Source organism: Telopea speciosissima, chromosome 3, assembly GCF_018873765.1.
Source record: "Telopea speciosissima isolate NSW1024214 ecotype Mountain lineage chromosome 3, Tspe_v1, whole genome shotgun sequence".
Classification (NCBI taxonomy): Eukaryota; Viridiplantae; Streptophyta; class Magnoliopsida; order Proteales; family Proteaceae; genus Telopea; species Telopea speciosissima.
The window spans coordinates 27,544,143-27,566,980 of record NC_057918.1 but is presented as its reverse complement, the minus strand read 5'-3'; the positions used below and the strand labels follow the sequence as shown (position 1 = coordinate 27,566,980).

Genomic DNA, 22,838 nt, shown 5'->3' with positions numbered 1-22,838 from the left:
GATTGGATTCGGCTCGGATACGGATCGGATGTAATCGGATTCGAATATTTCTTAGTCAAATTCGGATACCTCTAAACGGATTCGGACGGATTTGGATGCAGATCGAATTCGGATTTTCGACCATCCGTTTATACCTCTGTCTTGTTTAACCCGAACCTTCCTCCCCCTAGTGGATACAATTCACTCTCAATCTATAGTTTTAGATCATGATTCTCTTTTCCTCATATTCTAGAACCTATTGAATCTTCAAAAACCCTCAAGATCATGATTTACATAATTTTTTATAATTAAGTATTCGGATTCAGATTTTTGTTAGAGTATTTGGATTTTTTTTCGGATATCTCTAAACGAATTCAGATTCTCCAAAACGGATAAGGATGCGGATCGAATTCAATTCGAATTTTTGATTATCCATTTATAGTCCTAACTATTGGGCATGTTGGAATATACATCAGGTGTCACATAAGCACACATCCTAACACACCCAACTGCCCAACACGGTTGGAAGCCTCTCCCTGTACGCTAGACTGACAGGAGAGGATCCGATTCCCCCTGCTCCACGTTTTCCCGTTTTATATTATTCCAGAATTCAAATACAAAAACCACGTGTTTCAAACAATACCACTACCACCGAAAGCCCCTGATAAGCAGTGGGTGGTAACTGGTAAGTACCCAAATCCCAACACCCAATCCCCCATGTATTCCTCGTGCCAATATTAAATAAGTCAATATTATTATTATATTTATCCCATCACTATCACAAGCCACCATTCCAACAATCCAACTTGCAAGCAAAAATGTATTTAAGAGATAATAATAACAAACAAAGACTTATTTAAAGAGAACATCGTTTATCAGTTCTCTCCAAATCATCTCTCTCTCTCTCGCAGACTCGCAGTGCACAAGGAAGGGAAGGTTTCGTTTTTACTACTTTTTTTTTTCCAAGTTTTCATCTTTACTTTAAAACGCACGCCGGAAACATGTCGAGCACTCCTGAACTTTCAGAAACGGCAACTTTTCTTCGCCGGAAGATGGTCAAACCGACGGAAAAGTCTAACTTCTCCCAGACCTGTAATCTGTTGAGCCATTATTTGAAAGAGAAGAAAGGGAATTTTGGAGATCTCTTGAGCATGGGAGTCGTCTCTTCTTCCAATCTCCAATCCAAAGGTATGTTCATATATTTATATGTTCTCTCTTCTCCCTCTATATGATCTCTTCTTTCTTTGCTTCTCTGTTCATCTTCTCTGCTGCAACCGACTTCTCTTTGTTGGTTTTTGATCTTGGGGAATTAAATCTATTCATTCAAACGGAGATTTTTTTTTTCTTCCCATCTAAAAATTATCCCCAAATCTTAACCCCTCTCTCTCTCCCTCGATAAATACTTGTAGATCTTTTCACCCGATCTCTTAACACATCAACATATTCTTGATTGATTTTCTGTTTTTGAAACTTGATTACTTGAAAGGACTTTTTTTGTTTCATTTAAATTAAAAAAAGAAGGAAGAAGGAGAATCTGATGAAGTATTTTGTTTGTTGCTTGATCTTTCTCCAGGGAAACCAGAAACATGTAATCAAACATTAACGACGATGAATCTGTTATCGAACCTGGAAATGTCATCCGAAGAAGCATCGAGCTTTTCTGAGGAAAAGGTAGCAGCAAATTGTAACATCTCACCCATGGATCTGTTCCCTCAACATGCTAGTTTTGCTCATCATCATCATCCATCCTCCTCGGTTCCTACTACCGAAGAAGCTGCAACATCCCGAATGACCATGTTCTACGCTGGAAAAGTGCTTGTGTTCAACGATTTCCCGGCTGAAAAAGCGAGAGAAATCATGTTTCTAGCAAGCAATGGAAGCTCCCAGAAACTCAGTAGCTCTGCATCCACTTCCTCCAATGATCAGCTCAACCAAACCAACTTTGCTATTTCCAGTTCCAATTTGGTTCCTTCCTCTGGAACCAACCAAGAATGCTTTCAGCTACCCGCTCGACCTATAATTTCAGGTATATAGAATTCATATATACTAATGGGAAAAATAATATATCAAATTTTCCCCTTCGCTTAGATTAGATGTAAGTAGCTTGATCTGTTCCCGTTCTGTTTCTGATCTCTTTTGCTTATGCAGATCTGCCAATTGCAAGGAAAGCTTCCCTCCACCGGTTCTTGGAGAAGAGAAAAGACAGGATTAGTGCGAAAGCACCATACCTTCTCGTAAACAACTCGGCTGCAAAATCTTCCAAACAACAGGCTGATCGTAGCAAGATGTGGTTCGATTTAATGGCTTCCGATGCTTCAATTTCAAAGCAATCGGAAATTCAAGATAAACATGTCTGGGGTGTATCTCGCGACGGTAACCAAAGAGATACGGCAGAGTTGCTTCAACCATCATTCTCCCACTCCCACTACCACCAATACCAATAGAGCCAAATTATAGAATCTGGTCCATCAACTCCCTTCCAAAAAAATAAGTCATTCATTCCTATGGAGGGCTTGTGCCCAAGGTTTAGCACCAGGTGAAGGTCTTGCAATTCATCAAATCCCCCTTGATCTATACATGTTGCCGATGTGGAGCTGATCTCGAAACAATTGGTCATATCATTTAGGATTGCCCCTTTGCCATAGCAGTTTGATTTGGCAGCTCCTCTAATTGAAAAGTTGGGATTCCCTCATCTCAGAGGACAAGAAAAAGGCTCGCGAGGATCTCTCTCAACTTTCATATTCTGGTACCTATGGTTGTCCTGAAACGATATGACCTTCCAACACCAAAAGTTGGAAGATCAAAGTCAATTGTGATGCATCACTTCCCTACGAGCAGGGTAAGGGTGGAATTGGTTACATCTTTCGTGATCACAACCGGCTTCCCAATTCAAGCTTTCTCAGAACCTCTGCTCATCTGCAATTTGTGATCTAAGACAAAAAAGACGGAGATATTAAAAAAATGGAGGTCGATGATAATAGATCCTTGTATAGATTTACATTTTTTTTTTATTTTAATTTATTGTCGAACTCTTTTACTTTCGACTCCAATGGAGGATACGAATTGATCGTGATGATCTAACCGAGTATCTAAACCAATTCTATGGATTCCAATTTTCTCCTTTTCCATAGAATCTTGGCTGAATCATTTCCCTTTCGTAAGAGTGGGATTTTTGGTTTCGTTTATCTTTTTGTTTTGGCTTTAGATTGAGGTGATGCAATTGCAGTGGGTACAGGACAGGAGGAGAGGGTGTGGGGCAAGAGGGTGTTGCGATGGAGGGATTGCAAAGGGGTTGTAGGGGATTGGGTAGAAAGGTGTTAGGTACTTGACCCCATAAGCGCGTCAAAGTTGATGGAACGCGTTAAATCAAATTCTTTAATCTCTCTCATACTAAACTTGCTCAATGTAGCTCCAATACACTAGAATAGACCCCATTAATTAATTTAAGGGAGTTGTTAGTTTTCCCATCTGTCAGAAGAGTGGGTGGTGGCAAAAATGTAAAAAGTGGTATATAAATAAGAACAAACACTGTATTGGCTGCAGCCGGTCTGTATGAGGAACAGACATTGTATTAGTTCAGGAGTCATCCACGAACTTGGAGAGCCGTTCTAGCTTAGCAATATCATCTTTATACACCAACAAACACAAAATAGACCATGAAATGCAGGCGCATGTGTTTTGGACATTTTCTATTTCTTGTTTCTACACATACAGTAGTGCCGGCCAAGCAATCCCTAAATGGAAACATATCACTCTTTTCTCTTGTAAGGCAACCACATCACATGTGATATTGGTATAACCCTCCAATCTTCTCTTTCTTATTTTATGTGATTCTCTAAGATCACATACTTGTAATGTATTTAAGGAATACAATATTCTTCAACATGCTATACAGAGTCTGAAGCTCAAACGAGCACACAATTCCTTTTTTTTTTTTCTTCTTTTCTGCTCCACCGAGCTCTCCATCAATGGGTGACAAAAACAGCATTACCGCCACACCATCCAATCCTCTAACTACCACTCCCTCCTCTCCACTCACCTTCCCATCCGCCCACCACTTCCTCTCCATCAAGCTCAACGCCACCAACTTCCTTGTTTGGAAGAAACAGCTTGTTCCCTTCCTCAAGAGACAAGGTCTTTTGGGTATTTTGATGGGTCCAATCCTCAATCGGCCGATCCCATTGATGCTGCTGCATGGGAGAAACAAGATGCCCAACTTGTGAGCCTTCTTGTGGCCTCTCTCTCTGAAGACTTAGTTCCTCTGCTCCTCGACAAAGAAACAAGCCATGAATGTTGGACTACACTTCATGAAGCATACGGTTCTGCCTCCTCTACAAGACTTATGTCTTTACATCTTGACATGCAAAACCTCAGTAAAAAACCCGATGAGTCTGTCACTTCTCTTCTTCGATGTGCGAAAGCTATCGCCAATGAACTTGTTGCATCTAACAATACTCTCAAACCTACTGAGTTCAATCTCCATGTTTTACAGGCCCTCTACGATGATCTTCAGGACGTGGTTTTTGGCATCCTGAATCGTCCCACACCTCCATCATATACTGAACTCCATGGTCTTCTCCTCAGTCATGAAAGCATGCACGCTTTTCGCAAACTCTCCGTTATTGAAGCAGCCCCATCTTCAACTCCAACTGCCAACATTGTTCAGCGGTCCCCCTCCTCCCTTGGTGAATCTGGCTCATCCCTTGGTTGTGGTTCTCAATAGGGGCGTGGGGGGCATGGCAGATTTGGACGTGGTCGTGATGGACGTTTTGGCCAGTATGGTGGTCGTGGTTTCCAGTGGTGCTCCTTCTGCAACCGTAACAATCACTCCACCGCTACATGATTTTATCGCCCTCAACAACCCTATCCCTCCCAACCATCTTACCAACCTAATGCAAACTTTTCTCACTCTTATTACCCCCATTCAATCCCATACATACAATAATCCCAATCCACCACTTCTTCCCAATCCCCATCCATCTACCGTCCTTACCTGGTATCCTGATACGGGCACCTCACACCATGTCACTCATGATCTTAATTCTATGTCCTCCTATAAAGAATATTCTGGTAATGATCAAGTGCATGTAGACAATGGTAAGGGACTGTCAATTTCCCATGTTGGTAGCAGCTCCATCACTTCCCCCCTATCTTCTCTTCCTTTTAAGTTATCCAATATTTTACATGTTCCATCTATTTTAAAGAATTTGCTTTCTCTTCTGAAATTTGCCAAAGATAATAATGTTTTCTTTGAATTCCATCGCTCTTATTTTCTTGTGAAGGATCAGGTCACCAAGTCAACAGTGCTATCCGGACCGAGTAATGGCGGTCTCTACATGTCACACCCCTATCCCGACAAGGGATAAAATACAATATCAGGGTATGATTGGGGTGACACGCGTCATCCCACCTCACCGCCAGGATCTCGATGCATGGCCAACTCACAGTCATAAACCAATATTACAATACAATAATATCGAGTGCGAAAGATAAAAGAATATTACATTTCCAACGATCATAAAATAAGCGAAAGCGTTTGATGAATTACCTCATGTTCACACGGCTAAGTGATACATAAATAGTTTGGATGGATATCCCGAATGACCATAGCATAACTACCCCAAAACAAGTATAACAATAAATATTTATATAAGGCACGTGGCCCCCAAAAAAAACAAAAGAAGGGAACAAGTCCCAAGTATCAATACAGCCCGTAGGCACAATCATCATGGGCAACAATCGCCATGATCCTCGATCCACGGTCTCGGCTCCACAAGAATCATCTGCATCGAAATCTAAAAAGAATGTGTACACGGGGTTAGCTCCACCGAGCTAGTGAGAGAGAAAAGGGGATGCACAATCACACAATCACAAATAGTCCATGGTGCATGCTATTATTAATTCATTTACCACCTAACACACAATGCTAAGTCAATGGGTATATGCTATCGCAATAACTCGGGAAGACATTGTGGATCCTTCCATTCTCACCACAATGCAACCTCAATTATTACTATGGAGCCCGCTGTCGTAGTCATCACCACCCGAGGCGAGACCCGATAACCATTACTACCCCGGCCTGGCCTCTCTAACTCTCCACAGGCAGCGGTGCTCGGCTACCCAACACCTAAACCCCTTGTTGGTAAGGGTCGTAGCATAGGAACTGAGCCATTTACCACCTAACACACAATGCTAAGTCAATGGGTATATGCTCTTGCAATAACTCGGGAAGACATTGTGGATCCTTCCATTCTCACCACAATGCAACCTCAATTATTACTATGGAGCCCGCGCGGTCGTAGTCATCACCACCCGGAGGCACCCGATAACCATTACTACCCCCGGCCTGGCCTCTCTAACTCTCCACAGAGCAGTGCTCTCGGCTACCCAACACCTAAACCCCTGTTGGTAAGGGTCGTAGCATAGGAAGCGAGCCTAACCACGATATACTACATGAATCCTATCGTGTTGAGAGGTACATCCGGGTGTGTCAACGTCCCATTCCATCTAACACCCGGGTACCAGCACAACACGGCGCATACAGACAAGAATGAGATGCAATATACAATTCCACGTAATTCGGGGTTCCGGTGCAAGCTTCCCAGACCGTAACCCAACACAAATCCATATCATCCAAATCATCATCATCGAATAAGAATAAATGCAAATATGCAATCATGCTTGAATGATAATGTCACAATATAATTCATAAATGCATGAATAAGCAATAGTAAACAAGCTCAAACAGTCACCCAAACCCACTCACCAATTACTTCAAATGGAATTTGTATAAGCGCAACGATTCCCGCTTAAAATCACCCCATTGCACATATGTTGGCACCTATGGAAGTGAATAAGAGTGTGAGAGAGTGTAGGGGAGGCCTCATAGAGAAACCCCACCATTTACATAAGTTATAAGCCTTAAAACGCATCGGAGGCAACGTCGGACTCGCGAGGCTTGCCTCCGACCTTGCCTCCGACCTTCCTGCAGCTCGGGACACATCGGAGGCAAACATCGGACTCACGCAGCCTTGCCTCCGATGCAACCCAAGTGTGATTTCAAGGTCTTTAAAAGCCCGGGTTGTCCCATTTGGTTCTCTAAGCCTCAAGGGACAAGGGAGGGTGTCTTGGAGTCTATTTGGGTCTTAGAAACACCCAACATTCAAAGATTTAAGGGGTTTAAAGGATCAAAAGCTCAAAATCCAGATTTGGGGTTTTCTTTGGTGGTTGAAGCTTTAGAATCAAATATATTCAGCAAGAGGTCAAATAGAGGTCTTTACAGGGTTGTAATGAAATGGGATAGCATCCTACAAGGGGAAACTACACATGGCTCGAGCTAACCCTTTGGGTTTCCAAAAAGAAATCCCCATCTTGGGGCTGCAACCAACGAACCACCCAAGCTCAAACGAGCAAGGGGAAGAGAGAAAAATGGGGGAAAAGGGCACTTGGCTTACCTGGTTTGAGGTACACACGATGTACCCTCTTTAAAGCTCCAAACCCAAGCAGCGTTTCCTTCTTCTTCTTCCCTTCCTTCTCCTTCTTCTCCTCCTTGCCGCCTCCTCTCTTCAAAGTTCTCCTCTCCTTTCACGATTAGGTTAGGAAAGAGAAAGAAAAAGAAAGACTAAGGAATAGTCTTACCCCTCTCTCTCATATAGAAAATCACTTTTAATGGCCTGTTTGGATAAGGCCTCATAAGTGTAGGCTAGGTCTGCTTTGGATAGGGTCAAACAACCATCCACCCTTACACAAGCTCTAAAATCCTAACTTGGGCCCCAAGGCCCACATAAGGTCAAGTTAATAAAAAGGGGTAAGGGTAGGGTCAAACATGGCAGACACCAATAGTACCTTAGCCACGGGTCTCACCCACAAGGGTCCTTGTCGGCAGCATTGGATGCGGTGGTCGGAGGCAACCAGAACCTTGCCTCCGATGCGAGTAGGAAGGTGGTTCCCACCATAAGAGGTCGGGCCTTTGGACCACACTTCGAGGGCTTTGAGAGGGCAGTAAGCACACAATAAAATTTGGTCAACTACTTACCCCGACACGTCAAGGGGCAACCTCCATGGTCCCGACTAGTTTTCATAGGCAACCTCGTACTATGGTCAATATAGTAGGTTTGACCACCAGTGAGAACAACTCACCGGCATAAGTGGCATGATAACTACACGTCACGGGAAGAATTAATAATTAATTATACTCTCGGGTGCGGGTATAACATTCTCCCCACCTTACAAGAAATTTCGTCCCGAAATTTGAGGCGACTTAGGGTCTCAAGTGATAAGGGCTGTTGGATAACAACATCCCAAGTCACCCACATCTTAAACTAAGTCAAAGGTCGGGTCAAGATGAGGCGGGCCTACATGTCACAGCAAGTCGGGTTCCACAATTCTCTTTTCCTTACAGGTCAAATTACCACAGGGGTGTGGTTCACAATAACCCTAGGAAAACAGGGTTCCAACTACTAAGTTAAGTCTCAAGGACCAAAGGTTCCCTAGATCTTCCAGATCGGGTGATACCACTCTAGCCTTCACTACTCGGTCATTCTTGGGTTACAGGATTTAACCTGTCCATGACCCAACATAGGGTTTACATTCTAAGGCTTTCACATCCGGTTGTTTCATTACCTAACCCAACTTTAGAATGATTTAGAATATTGATGGAATCTCCTATTGTTCACTCCCAAGACGGAGGGAACGCATTTGGTGATCCATTACCCCATTCATATCTGCGTTGGAGAAGGTCTTGTTACATCCTTCGGCTTCAACTTTCACAACCTTTAAACCTACTACACAGCTTATCCCACAAGGAAGAGTCCACATCGGTCCTCTTTCGAGAACCAATAACCCTTTAATAGTTTTGGTCCAAGTCAACTCTTCAAGCAGTCTCAATAAATTAACCTACTCGGTCATTAAATTCATTATTCATTACCCTAAGGTTTGGTCAACCAAGGTCAGGGCTCCAACTAGTTTCACAGCAAGGTCGAGGTAAGTCATACTTATAGTACCAGAGAATCACTCTAGTCACACAAGTCCAAGGTTCTAAGGGATAACTATATATATATATCACACCAATATGTAGGCATAGATTCAATAATTACATTCAAATTCCTATGGACATATCTCATCATCTAGGTCAATCCACCGAATAAGAAGTTCTCGTGCACGGTTCGCTAAGTCCTTTCTTTGGAAAGTCGAAACACGGTGTAGGACTTTCTCTATGAGTCTAAACAAGGTTTGGATGGACCAAGTAAAGTCCAAATAGAGTCATCACTAGCTTGAGGTGTTATGAGTGACTTCCAAATACACGTGACCTTCATGGCATACTCAAATAAACAGCCCAAACCAGCCTATTACTTTCCTTTCCTAGTACCTACCCACAGTTTAGATTCTACGCACCCCCTTAAGGGTCTCTACCCGCATAGATTTAGGTTTCCCTATCCATAAGGTTTGAGTCCTTACATTCATAGGGTCTAAGGATCTTCATCCTCAAGGGTAACTCTTCTCCTTTTAGGTAAGAGAGGAGTCACAGCGTTACCAATGCTGCTAGTTCTTATTAGCTGGCCTAGTCGGTACAAGTCCTAACCTCTTTCAATTTTTTTAGGTATTAACTAGACTCATGTGGTCCCCACAAATGGGTCACACAACAGGGTGTCCGATCTAGGTATAGGCACAAGATCATCACATATAGGTGTGGTCAAAAGGTCTCCAAAATAGGCTCAAAATCTTAAAAGAAATCGGGTGGACTCACAAGCGACCGTCGGACTCTCGGGTGCGTTCGTGGCTCCTCCGTGAAAATAGGTAGAGCGGATTAACGGGCGGATGTGGAATGCAAATCCGTTCATTCGTCCGTCTCGAAGTCTCAAAGGCAGAGAGTTGAAGTCAAACGGATCTACTGGACGACGCATGAGTGTGGATCCGTTCGTTGATCTCGCACGCTTTTAAAATGATAATTTCGAGTTTTGTGCGGAGCGGATTCACAACAAGTGGATCCGTTCGTTCGCTTGTTCGTAGAATTTTAACAAAACAGAGCCACGAGTTTTAAAACGCATTTTTGGCTCCAAAGAAAAGGACATAACCGCAGGGAGAAAAAGCTCTACAGGGACTTTCGTTCAAGCTCCCCTTAGGTGGTTTTCTTGTAATCTTAAGCCTCAAGGTTCAACTCTTACTTGTTCATGATATGACTTTCTTCTCATTCCTACTTTCTCTTTCTTGGATTTGGGATGAATCATCTCAAGTTGTGATCATGTCTTGATTTTGCTTGTAATCCCATGGCCATGTACACCAAGTCCATGCCAAAATCGATTGGTCGGAACTAGGGTTTTTAGATGTAAATCAAGCCCTATTTGATCGATGGCACTAAGTTGTTGGATCCTCGTTTGATTATTGCATCTTTTATAAATTTTCAAGTCTTTGCAAACATTTTAGAGATTGTTGCTATGTTTGTCATGTCTAGTTGAATTTTACTAGGATTATGTTCAGGTTTTGGTTGTGTTAAAGTCCTCAATTCACAATTTTTTGGGAAAACTCTCCAAGTTCAAATCTAATTCTTTTACATGCCATAAAATCTCATAGAAAATTATCACAATGTCTTATCTTCAAACATATTTTCTTGTATACATGATTGTTGATAAAATCCTTAGAATCTTTCCTCTTCTCTTTTGCCATATTTGATTCGGTCTTACTAGATAGGGCTTAGCTTACATTCTCTAAGTTATCACAAATCATATTTACTTATTTCCCAAGATTCAAACTTCCAACCACAAAATCTAAAAAAATTTCTTTGAAGTTCAAGGCATGCTCCATGATTGAATAAACCCATTTCTTGCTTGAACCCACTGTTTTGCATAAAATATTACTTTCTAGGCATAATATGGCCATTAACCTCGATCATGTATGATTGCATTCATATAGTGGCCATGCATTCCCTTTTTCCCCAACTTCTTAGATCACAATTTGATAAAAAAATCAGAAATTTCTAGCCTAAGAATCCTGTGTAACTTAATTGCCTTGGGAAAAGAATCAAAGGCTAGGTTTTAAACCCCATAACCTTACATTGATCATCTACTTAGGCCTTAGCATTCAAGGTATTAATTTGCTATCTACTTGGCTTTTGGCTGCAGGTTAAAACAATCAATGGCTCCAAGAACACGGCGTGCATGCGTGGAACAAGTTGCACCAACTGTCCTAGATCCACTTTGGTTTCAAAAGATAGAGGACCAAGAGCTTTATCAAGACTACTTCTTCTTCAAAAATATAGTGGAAGAGGTGAAATGTAGTGTTGGATGATCTCAAAGCATACAATGTGGAGCAGTTCGAGGCATTGGGGTGGACTGACATTCTCAACCTCCCTGAACCATATTACCCAAAACTCATCGAGGCATTTCTATGCAAATCAACACCGAGAACCCGGGCACACAAAACTATCGGGTTGTTTCGTATGTAAAGGGGGTTCCAATAGCCTTCACGCAGCACACTTGGCGGCATTATCAATGTCTCCATTGGGGAAGAGAAGACCTCTGTTCACCTAGAAGGAATCCCTATACCTTCATCGGTGGGAGGTATTGACATTCGGCGACCATCGGCGGCGAACTGCGAGTGGTGGATGCTTCGATGAGGTCACGAAGCAACTCTTCGACGACTCGGCGCCTAGAGGGTATCGAGAGAGGGGTAGATGACATCAACACCTTTCTTGGTCGCGGTGGTGGCGGTGGTGCAAATGACTAGCCCAGCTTTCTCTCAACAAATTGAAGTTATCCCGGATCGCTTCTTCTAGTTCTTGTCTTAGGATGAACAACTAGGAACTTTTAGAAATGGTAGACTTGTATATTTAATCGAGATAACCATAATCAAAAGTTTCAATTGGAACAAATGGGGTCTTGCATCTCGAGTTGGGAAAGGCACGCTTATGCCCAAACAGAGAATCGAACAATTATGGTGTTTAGATTGGTATCTCTTGATTGAGCAGATGGAGTCATATGTTTTTATTGGAATAGATGAAATCATGAATGTTGAAATGGGAAGGATATGATTGCCTCCAAAGAAGATTTGGAATAATTGATATTTGTAATTAATCTTATATGTATCTCGATGTATTTGATTAATTCTCTCTTGTTTAAATCATTGCGATATTTGTGCTTGGTTATGATTGATTCATTAGTGTTTATGAATTATAGCATATAATTGTCCATCTATGACCTACTTAAGACTCAACCAAGCAATTACATAGTTGTAGCTTAATGACCTAAGATTCAAGTCCTAAGTTCCATGTTACCTATTATCTTCTAAGTCCTTGTTTCACCACAATCAGTCTTCTCCTATGTCCGCACACAATCATTTATGTGCTTGAAGATTTTTAGTTTAGAACCTAATTGTGGAGAGTAAATCAAAAGTCCGCAAGAGTGGTTGGTGCAGCATCATTGCTCACGATACCATGTTGTCACACCCTATCCCGACAAGGGATAAAATACAATATCGGGTATGATTGGGGTGACACGCGTCATCCCACCTCACCGCCAGGATCTCGATCGATGGCCAACTCACGGTCATAAACCAATATTACAATACAATAATATCGAGTCAGAAAGATAAAAGAATATTACATTTCCAACGATCATAAAATAAGCGAAAGCGTTCGATGTTACCTCATGTTCACACGGCTAAGTGATACATAAATAGTTTGGATGGATATCCCGAATGACCATAGCATAACTACCCTAAAACAAGTATAACAATAAATATTTATATAAGGCACGTGGCCCCCAAAAAAAAAAAAGAAGAACAAGTCCCAGTATCAAATACAGACGTAGGCACAATCATCATGGGCAACAATCGCCATGATCCTCGACCACGGTCTCCGGCTCCACAAGTAATCATCTGCATCGAAATCTAAAAAGAATGTGTACACGGGGTTAGCTCCACGAGCTAGTGAGAGAGAAAAGGGGATGCACAATCACACAATCACAAATAGTCCATGGTGCATGCTATTATTAATTCATTTACCACCTAACACACAATGCTAAGTCAATGGGTATATGCTCTGCAATAACTCGGGAAGACATTGTGGATCCTTCCATTCTCACCACAATGCAACCTCAATTATTACTATAGAGCCGCGCCGGTCGTAGTCATCACCACCCGGAGGCGACCCGATAACCATTACTACCCCTGGCCTGGCCTCTCTAACTCTCCACAGCAGCGGTGCTCGGCTACCCAACACCTAAACCCCGTTGGTAAGGGTCGTAGCATAGGAACGAGCCATTTACCACCTAACACACAATGCTAAGTCAATGGGTATATGCTACTCGCAATAACTCGGGAAGACATTGTGGATCCTTCCATTCTCACCACAATGCAACCTCAATTATTACTATGGAGCCCGCGCCGGTCGTAGTCACCACCACCCAGGCAGCCCCGATAACCATTACTACCCCGGCCTGGCCTCTCTAACTCTCCACAGCAGCAGTGCTGCGCTACCCAACACCAAAACCCCTGTTGGTAAGGGTCGTAGCATAGGAACGAGCCTAACCACGGATATACTACATGAATCCTATCGTGTTGAGAGGTACATCCGGGTGTGTCAACGTCCCATTCCATCTAACACCCGGTACCAAGACAACACGGCGCATACGAGACAAGAATGAGATGCAATATACAATTCCACGTATCGGGGTTCCGGTGCATTTCCCGCACCGTAACCCAACACAAATCCATATCATCCAAATCATCATCATCGAATAAGAATAAATGCAAATATGCAATCATGCTTGAATGATAATGTCACAATATAATTCATAAATGCATGAATAAGCAATAGTAAACAAGCTCAAACAGTACCCAAACCCACTCACCAATTACTTCAAATGGAATTTGTATAAGCGCAACGATTCCCGCTTAAAATCACCCCATTGCACATATGTTGGCACCTATGGAAGTGAATAAGAGTGTGAGAGAGTGTAGGGAGGCCTCATAGAGAAACCCCACCATTTACATAAGTTATAAGCCTTAAAAGCGCATCGGAGGCAACGTCGGACTCGGCGAGGCTTGCCTCCGACCTTGCCTCCGACCTTCCTCGCAGCTCGGGACACATCGGAGGCAAACATCGGACTCACGCGCCTCTTGCCTCCGATGCAACCCAAGTGTGATTTCAAGGTCTTTAAAAGCCCAGGGTTGTCCCATTTGGTTCTCTAAGCCTCAAGGGACAAGGGAGGGGTGTCTTGGAGTCTATTTGGGTCTTAGAAACACCCAACATTCAAAGATTTAAGGGGGTTTAAAGGATCAAAAGCTCAAAATCCAGATTTGGGGTTTTCTTTGGTGGTTGAAGCTTTAGAATCAAATAGATTCAGCAAGAGGTCAAATAGAGGTCTTTACAGGGTTGTAATGAAATGGGATAGCATCCTACAAGGGGAAACTACACATGGCTCGAGCTAACCCTTTGGATTTCCAAAAAGAAATCCCCATCTTGGGGCTGCAACCAACGAACCACCCAAGCTCAAACGAGCAAGGGGGAAGAGAGAAAAATGGGGGAAAAGGGCACTTGGCTTACCTGGTTTGAGGTACACACGATGTACCCTCTTTAAAGCTCCAAACCCAGCAGCCGTTTCCTTCTTCTTCTTCCCTTCCTTCTCCTTCTTCTCCTCCTTGCCGCCTCCTCTCTTCAAAGCTCTCCTCTCCTTTCACGATTAGGTTAGGAAAGAGAAAGAAAAAGAAAGACTAAGGAATAGTCTTACCCCTCTCTCTCATATAGAAAATCACTTTTAATGGCCTGTTTGGATAAGGCCTCATAAGTGTAGGCTAGGTCTGTTTGGATAGGGTCAAACAACCATCCACCCTTACACAAGCTCTAAAAATCTAACTTGGGCCCCAAGGCCCACATAAGGTCAAGTTAATAAAAAGGGGTAAGGGTAGGGTCAAACATGGCAGGGACACCAATAGTACCTTAGCCACGGGGTCTCACCCACAAGGGTCCTTGTCGCAGACATTGGATGCGGGGTCGGAGGCAACCAAGAACCTTGCCTCCGATGCGAGTAGGAAGGTGGTTCCCACCATAAGAGGTCGGGGCCTTTGGACCACACTTCGAGGGCTTTGAGAGGGCGTAAGCACACAATAAAATTTGGTCAACTACTTACCCCTGACACGTCAAGGGGCAACCTCCATGGTCCCGACTAGTTTTCATAGGCAACCTCGTACTATGGTCAATATAGCTGGGTTTGACCACCAGTGAGAACAACTCACCGGCATAAGTGGCAGTGATAACTACACGTCACGGGGAAGAATTAATAATTAATTATACTCTCGGGGTGCGGGTATAACACTACACCCTTTCTTCTAAGTCATCTCCTTGTGTTTCCGTAGCCGAGCACACCACTCTTGATGGCGAGCATAGCCGTTTGGGACATCCTAATGAACGCCTTCTTCGCCATATGTTGTAGTCCAATAATTTGTCGTATCGGTCTTCCAATTTGCCCGTCCTGTCAATTGGGCAAGTCTAGCAGATTGTCTTTATCTGAGTCTCATCTTCATAGCCAATTTCCTTTAGATTTTATTTATGGTGACGTTTGGGGTCCCTCTGCTAACCCCTCTATATCTAGACATCGGTTTTATGTAATTTTTATGGACGATCATAGTAAGTTTATTTGGATTTACCCGTTATTACGTAAATCTGAAGTGTTCTCTACCTTTGTTCAGTTTCAAGCCCTGGCTGAACGCCATTTTTTCAGGAAAATTATAACGGTCCAAACTGATTGGGGCGGGGAATTTCGTTCTCTTCCCCAATATTTCCAAAAACTTGGAATTGTGCATCGAGTAGCTGCCCCACACACCCATGAGCAACAAGGGGTTGTTGAGCTCCACCATCGCCATATCACTAAAACTAGTCTTTCCCTTCTTGCTCATGGGTCTGTACCTATGTCTTACTGGCACTTTACCTTTGAGACTGTTGTATTCCTCATTAACAGCATGCCTTCCAAGGTCTCTGGCGGATTTTCCCCTTTTCAAATAGTTCATAACAAAGCACCCAACTATTCCTTTTTTCATGTGTTTGGTTCTCTTTGTTACCCATTCCTTCGTCCTTACAATCGTCACAAAATGGAATACCGGTCCCAACCATGTGTGTTTCTCAGGCTACAACCCTTCTCACTCCACCTATCGTTGTATTGATCTTAAGACCAATAGATTATACATCGTCTGCCATGTGCGCTTTGATGAATCCATGTTCCCATTCTCTCAATTGCCTGTCGTGCAATCCCCATCACCGCCTTTATCTCCCTCATCTCCTTGGGGAGTTACATCTATTCGGCCACCATCTCCCCCCACCTACCCTAACCCTATTATGGCGCCTTCCGGGGTTCACTCCCCTAGTCCGGTGTTACCCACTCCTCTAGGGTCATTTCAGTCTCCATCTCCCATTCACCTAGCTACCCCCCTTACCAGTCCTACAAGCACTACATCTTCACCAATTCTTCACACTCGATCTATTCATGATCTATATCAGGCTGCCCCAACACCCACTGCATCTCCCACCAATTCAATTTCTGATTCACATACCCCCCCACCCTCTACAGCCCTTTCACACCATCCCATGGTTCTACGCCCACGTACCAACCACCCTACTGCCCCAACCACGACTACTATTACTACTGAGCCTACTTGTTTTTCGTAGGCCTCAAAGCACTCTGAATGGCAAGCTGCAATGAGTGATGAATTTAATGCATTGATTCGTAATGGTACATGGTCCCTTGTTCCACGGTCTACTTCGATGCAAAATATTGTTGGTTGTAAGTGGGTGTATCGCATCAAACGAAAGGTTGATGGCTCTCTAGAGCACTATAAGGCTCGCCTTGTTGCAAAAGGCTTCCATTAGCTCTATGGCCTTGATTACAATGATACTTTCAGTCCAGTGGTGAAGCCTACCACCATTTGCTCAGTGTTCACAATTGCAATCTCTCAAGAGTGGCCAGTGCGACCACTTGATGTACACAATGCATTCCTTCATGGTTTCTTGACTGAAGAAGTCTATATGTCTCAACCACCAGGGTATGAAGACAGCAATCATCTGAATCATGTATGTCGCCTCCATAAATCCCTCTATGGGTTAAAACAAGCACCATGTGCCTGGTTTCATCGCTTGTCACAATTTCTCATTCAGTTGGGGCTCCTTGCTAGCAAGACGGATCCCTCCTTATTTATTTTGAAGGTTGGTTCTCATGTTGTTTACGTTCTGGTATATGTCGATGATATCCTCTTCACTAGCAGTGACTCCAAGCAAGTTTCTATTCTTCTTCAGCGCCTTGCAGCCGAATTCTCCATTAAGGATCTGGGCGATCTTCACTTTTTCTTGAGCATTGAAGCCACTCATCACAAAAACGGTCTCTTATTATCTCAAACAAGATATATTCGCGACCTTCCGAACAAAGCCGGCATGATTGACTGTAAGCCAGTACAATCGCCAATGGCTACCACTGCCTTGAGCGATGTTTCAGGGGGTGCATCACATCCAGATCCTACTCAATATCGGTCGATTGTTGGTGCTCTATAGTATGTTACACTTACCAAACCTGATCTTTCATTTTCGGTCAACCGTGTGTGCCAGTTTATGCAATCTCCAACTGGGTCTCATTGGACCATGGTCAAGCACATTCTCAGGTATCTGCAGGCCACTATTGATCATGGCTTATTCATTACTCGGTCTACATCTCACACACTTCAAGCATTCTCTAATGCGGACTAGGTTGGCAGTGGCTCAGACCAACGCTCTACTGGTGGTTATGCAATTTTCTTGGGGCCCAACCTTATATCTTGGTTGTCTCGCAAACAAAAGACAGTTGCACATTCGTCGACCGAATCTGAATATAAGGTGCTAGCTGATACATCCGTGGAACTTATTTGACTTGAATCTCTATTTCGCGAACTTGGTCACCCTCTTCCGAGTCCCCCTGTTCTGTGGTGTGACAATATTGGGGCTACATACCTTTCGGCCAATCCAGTTTTCTATGCTAAAACAAAGCATGTGGAAATCGATTTTCACTTTGTTCATGAACTGGTTGCCCAACGCCAATTAATTCATTTCATAATTAATCTTCATTTATTATTATTATTAACTCATTCGAGTGAGTGAGTGAGTGAGTGAGAGAGGGAGAGTTAGTGGATGAGAGTTCTTCAATTGGGTTGGTGAAACTTGGCAGTACTTGTGCATGGCGTGGAACATTCTGGTTGCCTATTTCCAAATTACACATCAGGCAGGGACATGACATGAATGATATGATATATGATCATTTAATGTATATAACATATGGATGCTGAAGAAATTTTTCTAAAAAAATATAATAATTTTGTTGGGTTCAAGGGATTGGAGCTGCTTGGAACACCGCAAACGTGCAAGCCGGATCAAGCGTGGCCATCTTTGGTTTGGCTGCTGTGGGGCTTGCTGTAAGTCTCAAAAAAGACTCGTCTCTCTCTCTCTCTCTCTCTCTCTCTCTCTCTCTCTCTCTCTCTTTCTCTCTTTGTGTTTCAGACCATATAAATCATAAAGTGTTCGATCTAATTAATGATGCGCAGGTAGCAGAAGGAGCACGGTTAAGAGGAGCTTCACGAATCATAGGCATCGACATCAATCCTGATAAATTTATCAAAGGTGTTGTGTTTCACTTTCTCAGTAATAATAAGTGATAGAAACTAAATTCAACTACTCCGTTGGCTTTATCTGGAACTTCATTAAAAAAAAAAAAGAAGAAAGAAAGCTTTGTTCATCTTCACCTTTACAGGTTCGATCAATCTTGGAGGATGTTACTTTCTTGTTTTTACATTTTGTTTGTTGTATTTTCAACTTTATTGTATGGGAGACTAATAGCTTGGTTGATTCCTTGGCTTGGAGGGTACTATCGGGTTACATGTTGATTTTAATAAAGATTTTTAATAAATTTATCCAAAAAATAAATAAATAAAGACTTTTATTACCAAAAAAAAAAATCTTTTCTTAGGTTATAATACTTAAATTAAAAATTGAGTCAACAGTTTATAAAAGAAATGCGGTTAATCGTGTAATTTTTCCAATTTATTTTGAAAAAGTAAACAGATAGTTTATAACACCAAACATAATTTTGTGTAATCTTGTAGATTAAACAAAAGTATTTACAACAAACCTGTTTTTTGTGTGTAAATTTACGACTCAGTCATCACCTAACAATATGTGAAGCCTCCTTTCGGAAAACTGTGTCTGTTTCGCCACATAGAGACAATAATAAAATAATAACGAACATGGAACACGTGGTGTTTATGCGAAAATGGAAACTCAACGAAGCCTTTCCTTCTTTTTTTATTTTTTATTGTTCCTTGTTTGGTCAGTCACGTCAACAACAGACGTCACACGAGTTTCGTGATCCAATATACAGAGAGAGAGAAGGAATAAAATGTCACGAAGAAAAAATGTTTCTTCACACACAGTTCCGCTTGTATAGTACAATGTATGTGGGCAGGCTGCAATCCTTTTCTCTCTCTCTCTCTCTCTCTTTCTTTTGGCGCCCAACCTGCCGCACTGCCACTTGGCCCTACTTGACTGGCAGACAAACTTTCTTTCCTTCCTTGTTGCTTCATCGCGATGGGACTTCGGATTCGTCGTTTTTACTTTTTGGACAATTGAGGTTGTAAATGTTGAAGAGAACTCTGACCCCACCAACGGAGCGTGGGACCCATTTACGTAGACCGGTAGTCGCTTGCGAACTACCGAATTGTGGAATTGCCGTGTCGAATGGAGTAACTAACGACGTCAAAAGTTCAAAACGCAATGCCGTCAGTTCAGGCAGCGAATCAGTCAATCCAAGTAATTAATAATTGTTTTTTTATTAGTCAAAAAATCCACATAAACTCAAATTTGACATGACGACGTTGAAACAATCAAACCGCTCGTCACCCCAATCGTAAATTCCTAATTCTTAACGAAGGATTCTAAAACAAGAATCGGGATCTGAATCAGGTCCAGTTGATTCTGAAGCATAATTCATTGAGGATCACTCAGAATTGGTCAGATCATGTTTCAATATTAGATAACTCCGAATTGTTCCCGGATTGGATCGGTATCTTCCAAGGCCGATCTTGATCCACGAATACGATCAATCAAGGATAAAAAGGTAATAAAAAGCTGTTTGTTTTAAATACAAAACAAGGGCCAATGCATCCAATTCGACCTAATTCTAAGTGATGTTGAGACCTATCCCATACATCAATCCAAATCCGATTCCAAGATTACATACAATGCCAATGTATCAATCGAGAGCAACGGTGCAATATTGACAATGTGTATTATAACAAAATTCAGATCAGTATCGATTGAGACCGATATCAATTCAATCCATTTATACGAACAAGAATAAAAGAATAAAAAAAAATTAAACATTTAAAATTTAAAAAAAAAAAAAAAAAAAAAAAAAAAAAGGGCAAAAGTGTCACTTTTGCCCAAGAATGGGCAATCCCAATCCGATCCGATCCGATACAGAATATACGAACCTTGCTGGGGAGAGGGGACAGAAACAGGGAAATATTCACCCACTCAATTTCGGATTTTGACTAAGGTTTTTTAAACTGAGGAGGTTGGCTGGTTGGGGAACTCGAGGAGGTTGGCAAAATGGCAAAGTCTCTTTTTTACGCTAGCGCTTCTTGTGCAGTTTACCAAAACGATAACAAGACGGCAACTTTCCCAGTTTCTTCTTTCTTTCCGGAATCAAAAAGTTACTCAACCAAACATCCCCCCCCCCCCTACTCCCACGTTACCCGGTTTTACATTATATTATTCTATAATTTAAATGAAAAAGAGCACGTGTTTCAAACACCACCACCACCACCGAAAGCCCAAGCAAATAAGCAGTGGGTGGTGATGAGTCCCCATCTAATACCATCCCCCATGTATTCCTCGTGCCAATATTTAATAACTCCATCACTCTTACCGTTCCAACATTAATCCAAGCTTGCCAGCAAGCAAAGTGTATTAAAGAGAACATCGTCTATCACTTCTCTCCAAATTCTCTCTTTCTCTCTCACTGAAAAGTGAAACCCCTCGCAAGACTTGCAGTGCGCAAGGAAGGGAAGGTTTCGTGTTGGTATTTTTCAAGGTTTTTTTCTTCATTACTTTAAAACGCACGCCGGAAACATGTCGAGTTCTCGTGAACTTTCAGAAACGGCAACTCTTCTTCGCCGGAACATGGTCAGACCGAAGGAGAAATCTAACTTCTCCCAGACTTGTAATCTGTTGAGCCATTATTTGAAGGAGAAGAAAGGGAGTTTTGGAGATCTCTTCAGCATGGGAGTCGTCTCTTCTTCCAATCTCCAATCCAAAGGTATGTTTATATGATATTCTCCCTCTATATGATTCCTTCTTTCTTTGCTTCTCTGTTAATCTTCTTGCTCCTGGCGACTTTTCTTTTTTGGTTTTTGATCTGAGGAATCAAATCTATTCATTCAAACAGCGAATTTTTTTTCCTTCCTTTTCCTATCTAAAATTTTTAAGATTTCCAATCGAAGATCCCCAAATCAAACCCCTCTTTCTCTTCCGACAAATACTTGTAGATCTACTACAGTTTTTTCACCCGATCTCTTAACACATCGACATGTTCTTGATTGATTTTCTGTTATTGATTCTTGATTACTTGAAAGGACTTTTTTTATTTCATTTAAAATTAAAAAAGGAAAGACAGAACGAGAATCTGATATAAAGTATTTTGTTTGTTACTTGATCTCTCCAGGGAAACCTGAAACATGTCATCAAACATTAAGAACGATGAATCTGTTACCGAACCTGGAAATATCATCCGAAGAAGAATCAAGCGTTTCTGAGGAAAAGATAGCAGCAAATTGTAACATCTCATCCATGGATCTGTTCCCTCAACATGCTAGTTTTGCTCATCATCATCCATCTTCCTCGGTTCCTACTACCGAAGAAGCTGCAACATCCCAAATGACCATTTTCTACGCTGGAAAAGTGCTTGTGTTCAACGATTTCCCGGCTGAAAAGGCGAGAGAAGTCATGTTTCTAGCGAGCAATGGAAGCTCCCAGAAACTCAGTAGCTCTGCATCCACTTCTTCTGGAACCAACCAACTGAACCAAGAATGCTTTCAGCTACCTGCTCACCCTAATATTTCAGGTATATAGAGTTCATAGTTTTGGGAAAAATAATATATAAAAATTTTCTCCTTTTGCTTATATTAGATGTAAGTTGCTAGTTAGATCTGGAATGCACTATTTCCCGATCTGTTTCTGATCTCAGTTTGTTGATGCAGATCTGCCAATTGCAAGGAAAGCTTCCCTCCACCGGTTCTTGGAGAAGAGAAAAGACAGGATTAGTGCGAAAGCACCATACCTTCTCGTTAACAACTCGGCTACAGAATCTTCCAAGCAACACGCTGATCATAACAAGATCTGGTTCGATTTAATGGCTTCCGATGCTTCAATTTCAAAGCAATTGGAACTCCAATTATAGTTAGTTAAAGCTGAATCTTATATGATTAGCATCAGCTTAGATCTCTTGGATCTTTTTGTTCGTAGCCATTAATTTGAAGAAAGAAAAGCAAATGTTCCTCGATTAATTTACCCCCTAAACTCCTTAAATTTTTGTAATCATTTACTTGGAGGCAATTATATTAATACAATTATTTTTAGTCTATAGTGGTATATTATGAGCAGCCATTACCATTGTTCTTTGTTCTCAGCTTTAACCATGGTTTGAGGTTTCGGTATTGTATCGGGTGATGCGTATCAGTCTTGCAAGTCACCTGTTCTGATACCATATTGACACCATATCGATGAAACGGTATGGACAAGGGGTAAAACAGTCAAAAAATCTATCTCTTTTATGGAAAATCAAAGGTAAATTTGTCCG

General features: G+C 42.0%; 1 protein-coding gene and 1 long non-coding RNA gene across 2 annotated transcripts; both read left to right on the top strand.

The window, feature by feature from the left end:
* Positions 1–958: 958 nt before the first annotated feature.
* Positions 959–22,468, top strand: LOC122655036. The gene is made up of 12 exons (XM_043849287.1): positions 959–1,167; positions 1,553–2,005; positions 2,128–2,352; positions 4,107–4,639; positions 16,634–16,748; positions 16,872–17,035; positions 17,120–17,402; positions 18,317–18,399; positions 18,529–18,604; positions 21,138–21,298; positions 21,701–22,103; positions 22,240–22,468. The coding sequence occupies exons 1-12, from the start codon at positions 981–983 to the stop codon at positions 22,437–22,439; spliced, it is 2,883 nt and encodes a 960-aa protein (XP_043705222.1). The 5' UTR covers positions 959–980; the 3' UTR covers positions 22,440–22,468.
* On the top strand, positions 18,315–18,606 carry LOC122653897. The gene is made up of 2 exons (XR_006331861.1): positions 18,315–18,399; positions 18,529–18,606. It is a non-coding gene; the product is annotated as an uncharacterized LOC122653897 (long non-coding RNA).
* Positions 22,469–22,838: the final 370 nt, after the last annotated feature.

What these genes read in the sequence shown, in the direction of transcription:
- LOC122655036 (XM_043849287.1), top strand. Translation starts at nt 981, where the DNA reads ATGTCGAGCACTCCTGAACTTTCAGAAACGGCAACTTTTCTTCGCCGG. An exon ending in CTGGGGTGTATCTCGCGACG is followed by an intron (nt 2,353 to 4,106) that starts GTAACCAAAGAG and finishes CCCTTCCTCAAG; the next exon opens with AGACAAGGTCTTTTGGGTAT. An exon ending in CAAAGCCGGCATGATTGACT is followed by an intron (nt 17,403 to 18,316) that starts GTAAGCCAGTAC and finishes GTTGGGTTCAAG; the next exon opens with GGATTGGAGCTGCTTGGAAC.